At 35.0% G+C, this 9,400-nt stretch overlaps 1 protein-coding gene across 2 annotated transcripts in view; it reads right to left on the bottom strand.

The window, feature by feature from the left end:
- Positions 1 to 9,400, bottom strand: part of CRY1 (cryptochrome circadian clock 1) — a 46,043-nt gene that overhangs the window by 8,604 nt on the left and 28,039 nt on the right. For both annotated transcript variants that reach the window (XM_006769330.2, XM_006769333.2), the window contains exons 2-5: positions 6,030 to 6,138; positions 3,143 to 3,285; positions 822 to 1,006; positions 121 to 209 (exon numbers count right to left, since the gene is read on the bottom strand). In XM_006769330.2, coding sequence (XP_006769393.1) covers positions 121 to 209; positions 822 to 1,006; positions 3,143 to 3,285; positions 6,030 to 6,138 — 526 coding nt within the window. The remainder of the gene's footprint in view (positions 1 to 120; positions 210 to 821; positions 1,007 to 3,142; positions 3,286 to 6,029; positions 6,139 to 9,400) is intronic.

The following is a 9,400-nucleotide window of genomic DNA, read 5'->3' as shown; positions in this document are numbered from 1 at the left end:
TGCTATTTTAAATATTCCTCTCAATCCTTTTTTACCTGTCTATTTTTTGTTTTTAAAAAAGAGTGAAATTATTTTTAAAATGCCAGTTTGGAAATATGAGCATGATCTATATTATCATACTTTTCTTTCCAAATGCCTTTCCAAACGTGTAAGTGCTTCAGTTTCTCCACCTGGCCAAACTGCAGAGGGTAAGCCATCTGTATCAAAACCTAAAAAAAATAAAATAAAATAAAATAATAATAATAATAATTCTAAAACATAAATGCTTTTTACTTAACCACAATAATTGCAAAGAAAAATAACTGAAGAAAAATATGACAGAATAAAAATGAATTGATGATCATGGATAGATCCTCACATATAGACAATAACATGTTCTCTGTTCTTTAAAATGTGTATTTTATGTTAATAACAGATCACATACTTTATTTTTATTTTTTAAAATATATTTATTAACTTTTAGAGAGAGAGTAAAGGAGAGGGAGGGAGAGAAACATTGATGTGAGAGTGGAACACTGATTGGCTGCCTTCCACATGTCTCTGGTAGGGGACCAGCCCGCAACCCAGGCATGTGCCCTGACTAGTAATCAAACCGTCAACCTCTCTGTGCATGGGACGACACTGAACCAACTGAGTTAGACCGTCAGAGTGATCACATATTTTAGAACACATAAATAATGCACAGATTTATCACATCTTGGTTTGTTTCTTTTACTTTTTCTCCTATCTCTCTTTTTGCAAAATACATGTCAAATCAGAAATGGGATTTTCTGAGTGATTTATGAGCTCTTAAGTTTCAATGTTTTACCATTTATACCCACCTAGTTCTTCCAGTGAAGGGACTCCATATTTTTCATCATGGTCATCAGACAAAGGAGTTGTGCACTTTTCTATCACTTCCGAAGTAATTGTCTCTACTGGTATTTCTAGTGGTTCCATTTTGCTGATAAGAGTCTGGAATCTTTTATAAGTAAGAGGCGGCTGTCCACCATTAAGTTCTATGATCCTATTACAAAAGTTAGTAAAATCCAGTTAGTATTAAAAAATGGCAATATATTTAAGCCTTTTTGGCTTAAAACCAGAAAATAAATAAAATTACTTAACTTATAGGAGAATGACCAGGAAATTTGTTTAAAATAATTAAGAATCGAAAAAAAATTTCCTTCATTTTCTAGACATCTGCTAGGTGTCAAATATATAGCATGAAAATACCAAAACCTTTAAGACAAGGGATATTAAGCACCTATGAGTAAAAAGAACAAGTGGCCAAATAACAATAACATATTAAAGGCAATAACATAAAAATATGGAAATGTAAAAACATATCACATAGCTCAAAGAATAAATGTAAAGACATTATAACTCAGCTCAAAGAATCTATTAATCATCAATAAAAACTAAACCAGGTCAATATTATATCAAGGAGCAAACAAAGTCTCATTAATTAGGATTCTATATTATTGTTGTGACAATCACTTGCTATTTTCCATTTGCTCATGCTTTTGTTAAAAATATCAGCATACATACTTATTTTATATACTTATTTTATGTACATACTTTGTTTATTTCCGATCACTAATTGCTTCAATCAAGTGTACTAAAAGGAAAGATTCATGTTTGCCAAAGGTAGTTTGAATTCGACACTATTTGGGAATAGCTATTCTTTTTTTATTATGGCCATTTGCTTAGCATTTAGCCTTAATAAAGAATTACTAGTAAAATCCAACTCCATCATTTTATGATCAGAAATCAAAGCCTACCAAGAGAGTTAATAAATCAAGATCACATAGCTAATAAATAGCAAATCAAGGTTTTCTTAATCCAAATACAGTACATTTTTCATTATGTCACATGTATTATGTATCAATTATATATACAGGACATATCAAAAAAATTGTCCTGATTTTAGTAATTTAGCTTTGGTGTAATACTTTGAGTTTATACTTAAGGTCATAATGAAATCTGTCAATTATAATGATACTTTAATTGTCATACTATTAATTATTTAATGGAAACAATAAAAGCCTTCGTTTTCTATATGTTACATTGTTTTATGATGGATTTATATGGTTAATATTCACATTCAATCCAATAAACAATTCAATTTTATGTATAACACTGGTCTTCCACTTAGAAGCAACTGCTCTTATCCTGTTTTTACTTCTTGCTATCAGCTCCGTAAAATTAAAAAAACTGATAAACTAGAAGGCAAGTTTATTATCAAAGAATATACTATAACTTCTGGCTTAATATCAAGTAATCAAGTCACCAGTTTTTGATACACTTGGAAAAGCAGAATAAAATTAACTAGTTTGCCATGTTACTTATAATTAGCTTTATTAACTTGATAAAAAGTATAAATAAGTTAAAATAATGTAAAAGGTAGATAAATTATGAGAATTCAGTACTTATGATGACAACAGTATGTCAAAGGTTCATAAATTAACAAATCTTATGAACCTTCAAAACTCACAGCATATATACTTCCTAAATTTAAACTTGACCACAGACTCTTTGTTGGGCAAAGCATCACTAAAGACTGATATTTCAAGAAATACACTTTGAGAAATATAATACTATGCCATTGTTGTGAGGACTACAGCTATCCAAAGTAATATTTTATACAGTTTACATCTGGAGTTAAAATCTAGATAGACAAGATACATACATAAAATTAAGTAACTTATGACAGTCATATAAAATATATCAAGGCAGTTTATGCCTATGTATCAAATAAGCTATAAAATTAATATTGCTAAGAGCCCAGAAAGGCAAGACCAACAGTAGGCTGAGTTAGAATAGTCAGGAGAATTTTGATACTCTTAATATTTTGAAACTAAAATCTCAGTATTTTGGTCTTATGTACTATGGCTGTTAAGTTTGTTATCTATCACTAGGTAAGTAAAAATTACAGCAGTTATGCTAAGGGTTTAATATATGTTTATTTAGTATATATTATGTACTTTATTAGAGTATATATACACAACTCTATTATGTATGTTATTTCCATTTTACAAACCTATGTCCCTCAGCTTAAAACACATTTGTCTATGTACCACCACTAAACTGTACATTTAAAAGTGGTTAAGATGACGAATATTATGTTTATTTTACTCTAATAAAAAATAGAAAAAGTACTTACTTGTCTAGGTCATATAATGTATGTGAAATTTGTACAATCACTTCTACTCCAGCTTCAGTAGCCAGTTTCTTAATAGCTGCATCTCGTTCCTTTCCAAAGGGCTCAGAATCATACTCAATTGAAAGTTTAGTAATGTTCCATTCCTAAAATAAGATGAAGGGGCAAAATGTACACAAATTTTAAGGATAGTGGCTGAAAATTAAATTCATAATTTGCGTACCAAATGATTATACATACATCAATCTTTAACTGGCTAGGACTCAAAACACATCAGAAAAACAATTTATCAGATATATATGTATGTCAGAGTATATAAAAATGCTCTGACCCCATTCCTAAATCTACTCAACAGAAATGGAATGAGCAAATGCTATAGAGAGAAGATGCATGCTAGAGAAGACAGCAATACTGGAACTATTATCACCAACCCAATAAATTAAAGGCACTGTTATCAGGCCTCAACTATAGTCCTTGGGTTACTCGGACTCGACGTACGTCGTTTCGTGGTTATGTCGCCATCTCCCATTTATTTATAAAAAAAAAAAAAGGTTCCATCATTTGACGTATGTACATATGTGCTTTATGTTTTTTATTATTACCACAAGGAAAGGTCAGGAATTGTTATCTTTCTTTTAAATTTTTTTTTACTGTTTCACTTAATTACTGCTGTGTATGTACATGTGATTGATGTAGGTGCTTATGTAGGTGGGTTCCGACTTACAGCAAAAATTGCGTACGTTGTGCCGTAGGAATAGATCTCCGATGTAACCCAAGGACCTATTGTATTTTTACCTCAAATGTGAAAAATAGGATTACTTACCTATTAAAAAATCTCACTATTTTCTGTATTAAAATAATAAAACCACAGGCACCCTGGCCAGGTGACTCAGTTGGTTGAAGCATCATCTGCTACACCAAAAGGTTATGGGTTCAATTCCCAGTCAGGGCACATACCTAGGTTGTGGGTTTGATCCCCACTCCAGGAGTGCACAGGAGGCAACCAATCATTGTTTTTTTCTCTCCCGCCGCCCCCCATCACCCTTTCTTCTTTCTCTAAAAAATAATAAATAAAATTTTTAAAAATTAAATAAACAACAAAAAACCAGAAGCAATAATGTAAATGAGTCAGCTAGTCATGGACAAAAGTATCTTTTTTCTCAGAGACTGAGGGTGTGAAGAATAGGGATGGGAAGGAGACCTACTTTTTATTTTATACCCTTTTAGACTTTTTTTCCCCAAACACATACATGTAGTGACCTCTAAACAACACTTTAGAAAACATACATCAATACAATTAAAAAATGAATTTAATTCCCTCTATATTCTAGACAGAGTAAATAAATTGAAAGAAAGTTTTCATAAATAGCATTTTATACAGACTATTGTATGTAGCCCAAGGAAAAATCAGAATAAATAATAAGCACTTTATGTGTATGTGCTCTCTGCAAGCTGACTAGACAGATCATCTAATTGCAAAAGACTGTTAATCTAATTATATGCTGTTTTATGCAAAAGAATGGTCAAAACAAAGAACAAAAAAGACTTGCTGACTTAAAACAAGTTTTTAAAAAACAAGTAAATAAGTTATTTTTAAAGCAACTAAAATCTTCTTAGGATTCATTTTACTTATACCACATGAATTTAGAGATAAGGTTGAAGCAATTAGCCTGACATACTATTTTACTCATGAGTTGTTGATAAACTATTACTGTTGTTTCTGATATGCTTTCTACTCCGATCTCTTCCATGTACCTAAGTTAAATTCTGACTCTAAGCAGCAACAGTAGTGAACAAATTTTAATGTAATAAATTCTCACTAATCAAAACTCTTGCATTAACCAAACCCTAAACATTACAGGTTTCTTTCACACTAGTGGGAAAAAGCTAGGAAGTGTTACTTGAATCCCAGCACTGGGAACATTCTCATTCAGGGAAAGGAATGTTCTCTTCTGAATTAAAAATAGAAACACTGCTATTATAAAAACTTGATGAATTAAACAGCCGCAAGACCAAAAGGAAATATACATTTGGAATTCTAATGGTAGCAAATAGGAAGGGATGAATAAAAAAAAGCTAGGAAATTCAGCTTTTGGTTTGAGTACTTCCATGAGCTAGTTGTATGATGTTGGTCAACTCATTCAATCTCTCTAGGACTAATTTTTTCATTTGGAAAAAAGAAGAAAGAAATAAGATGAGATTTTTACGATTCTACCAAGTTAAAAAAACACACCACAATTTTATATTATTGGCAGCATGTCAATTGTTACAGGCCTTTGACCCAGAAAGTCTTCTTCTAAGAATTATCCCACAAATGTAGTGGCGCATGTGATCAAAGATATGTGTATCTGGACAAGAATGTTCACTGACAGCATTATCTGTATTAGCAAAAGGCCTGTGGAAAAATAATTCAATGTTCAGTAGAAAACTAGTTAAAGAAATTATAGCATATTTACACAATGGAATACTATGAAGCCATTTAAAATACTGGGGAAGTAATATGGAACAATCTCTAAAATAATGGTTATAAGTAAAGCATTGCACAAAATGGTGTGTTTGTAAAAGGGGGGATAATGACATGCACACAAAAATACACAGATATACATTTTCATTTATTCAAAGACTATTTCTAATGAATATACAAGACACTGGTAATTTTTACTTCTGGGAAAGGAACTACCAGTTTAAGGCAGAAGGAAGATTTTTCATTATAAGTCACTTCTTTTACTGTTTGACTTTATAATGTGTAACTTTTTTATTAAATAAAGGAAAAAAGCCACAAAATTTTTATTTAAAAACTTATATTTGCCACACTTTAAATTACCCAGAACACCTTATTTACCAATATGTGTCTTCTCTGACAAGAGATTACTATTTTATGCATAATTACCTTGAAAAGCCTAGGAAACACATCTGCTGGTTGTCCACGAATCACAAACAGACGAGAGTTTAGTTTTCTCAGATTAGAATCAAGGTCTTCAAGACATTGAAGCAAAAACCTAGGGAGAGGATAATATTAAAGTTATTAAAATACATTTTTAGAAGATATAAAATATTGCAAAATCATGTTATTCTAAAAGTTGAAATGCCACCCCCATCATCTTATCTTTTATCACCTCTAATCCTATATAATTAAAGGCTAACATGCAAATTGACCAAGCGGTGGAATGACTAGTCAATATGACGCCCACAGACCACCAGGGGCAGATGCTCAAAGCAGGAGCTGCCCATGGTGGCCAGTGTGCTCCCACTGGGGGAGCGCTGCTCAGCCAAAAGCCGGGCTCATGGCTGGTGAGTCAACGGCGGTGGCGGGAGCTTCTCCGCCTCCATGGCAGCGCTAAGTATGTCCTACTGCCAGCTTAGGCCTGCTCTCTGTGGGGAGCTGGCCCAAGCCGTCAGTTGGACATCCTCTGAGGGCTCCCAGACTGTGAGAGGGCTCAGGCCAGGCTGAAAGACACCGCCCATTACAGTTAAACGTAATTTGTAAAGCTTTATTTGAAATTCTGCGAAGTACCTCCGAAGCTTGTCGATTTCTTCACTCTCAAAAGGCGACTGACTCGCCACGGTGTTTTGCATGGCGAGTGTGGAACGACCGTGTTTGTTTATATTGAGTTTCGATATCTCTGATTTGTCGGAGCAATGTTTGGTTCATGACAAGGTCGCTTAGACACTTAAGAGCTTTCAGAGAAATTATGAACTGATACATGAATGAATAGAGATAAGATTCGTACGGTTCCTTGCTGTGGTGGCATACATACGAGCTGACATACGACCGGAATGGTAAAAAAGCTTTGGTGACTGAGAGTTGACAAACGACCGCAAAGGGTTAAATCACTAATTTTCATTAAATAATCGTGGCTGTTCACAAAAGTTTAATTTGCAAATATAAAGAAATAAAATAAATGAATTGATCTCACTGTTTAAACATGATGAAATGAATTCAAATTTATAGAGACAAACCAATCTGAAAAACCCAGAGCATTTTCTACTGGGAAAAAAAAATAGACACATCCTATTTAATCACTCTGAGCAAATGAATAATTTAAAAATTTGAAGAAAAAAAAATTTGAGCATGTTACTGGGGGATACTGTAATGATCTAGGACAGTGGTCGGCAAACTGTGGCTTGCGAGCCACATGGCTATTGGCCCCTTGAGTGTGGCTCCTCCACAAAACACTGGCTCTTCCACAAAATACTGACTTCTGCGCATGACCACAAAGTTTCAATCGCACTGTACGTGTGCGCCCGCACGTGGTATTTTGTGGAAGAGCCACACTCAAGGGGCCAAAGAGCCACGTGTGGCTCGCGAGCCACGGGTTGCCGACCACGGATCTAGGAAAGAGAAAATAATGCTCATTTTCAAGTTTCTAATCTCATTAAAGAAAAAGAAGTTGATAATAGACGTTAAATTACGTGGCATTAACTCTGAGTGTAAAGTATGACAAATTTATTTTTTTAAAAAAGATTTCATGAGGAGGTAGGGCTATAGATTTTTTTCCAATTAAGTAAGTACCAACAAGGTTTATCCACGATAGATATCTGGGGCAATTCTGGGGCAGTGCCAGAAGACTGCTTAGTGTGCATCTTTTTTGTAAAGAAATGGAGTGGCCACTAAGAACAAATCTGAAAGAGATGTCATACCCCTGGAAGGCTCAACCTCATTGTTTGCCTCATGTTAATTTTCTGTAACACTTCAACTATATCCTATTCCCCTCAGCTGGAAAGACTATCTCTGTGGGCTTGGGGAGTCATAGTGCTATACTCAAGTGGATGTTAAAAGACATCTCATCATTTCACCTTCAGTAGTCTCACAGTCATTCTAAAACAAATAGGAAACAAGCCTTTGTATTCTCACTTTTATATTTCACCACATCCCTTTTCTATCTTGGTTCAGAGTTACCCCACTAACACTCCATCCTCACTCTACCTCACCCCACCACTACCAATGTGCAAATACTTTTGGGGAAAAGATTATTGTAACTTACAATGTTTAGTGATAATTGTTTATTGGGAATCATCTAGCTTATGTATTTGCTTGGCTAAAGAGTTTTTAGATACCAGCAGTCAAATCAAAAATTAAAAAGTTGAATGAACTAGCAATTTTAAGTTTTCTTAAATTTAAACAGAAGAGTGAAATGTCCTGAGAGGATAATTCAAGGCGGAGGTAATTCTTAAATCTTTTTTGTACCATTAGTTTCATTCAGTATCTTCTCTACCAGATCTGGTAGTATATAGTAAGAGTTCTCCTTATTCAACTTTTTAAACAATATATATTTTATTGATTTTTTACCGAGAGGAATGGAGAGGGATAGAGTTAGAAACATCGATGGGAGAGAAACATCGATCAGCTGCCTTCTGCACACCTCCTACTAGGATGTGCCGGCAACCAAGGTAGATGCCCTTGATTGGAATCAAACCTGGGACCCCTCAGTCCGCAGGCCAACGCTCTATCCATCGAGCCAAACTGGTTAGGGCCTTATTCAACTTTTTGGTGGAAATATTTCTATGTGGTAGAAGCAGGTCAATGATAAGATGGGAAAAGAAAAGAACCCAATTAATAAAATGTCTCGATTAATTAATAATTGGCCCTTTATTTTTCCCTTTCTTGTTCACAAGCTAAATAATCATTCTTAATGCTTTCCATAAACACCCTATGAAACAAACAAACATTGTAAAAAATGATATGGACTGAAGCAATCAATGTGTTGCAATAGGAAAAATTTTGCAACCAAAGAATTAATTTTGTTTTGGCACTTAATAGAACAAAAGAATAGAATGTATTTCTTCCACAGATTTTTTTTTTAATTTTATTTTCAATTACAGTTGACATCCATTATTATTTTATATTAGTTTCAGGCATACGGCACAATGGTTAGAGACAATTATATAATTTGCTAGAGGCCCGGTGCACAAAAATTTGTGCACTCAGGGGGAAGGGGGGGGGTCCCTCAGCCCAGCCTGTGCCCTCTCGCAGTCTGGGACCCCTCAGGAGATAATGACCTGCTGGCTTAGGCCTGCTCCCGGGTGGCAGAGGGCAGGCCCAATCCCTAGGCGCAGCCCCTGGTCGGGCTCAGAGCAGGGCCGATTGGGGAGTTGAGGCGCCGCCCCTTGTCATGCACAGAGCAGGGCGGATTGGGAGGTTGCGATGCCACCCTCAGGGTAGAGCCGATTGGGGGGTTGGGGCACCGTCCCGTCACACTCAAGGCAGGGTCGATGGGAAGGTTGCGGCACCACCCCGTCACGCACAGAGCAGGGCCCATC

Source organism: Myotis davidii, unplaced genomic scaffold (genome assembly GCF_000327345.1).
Source record: "Myotis davidii unplaced genomic scaffold, ASM32734v1 scaffold120, whole genome shotgun sequence".
Classification (NCBI taxonomy): domain Eukaryota; kingdom Metazoa; phylum Chordata; class Mammalia; order Chiroptera; family Vespertilionidae; genus Myotis; species Myotis davidii.
Note: the sequence above shows the minus strand (reverse complement) of the source record. Positions and strands in the feature narration are given on the sequence as shown.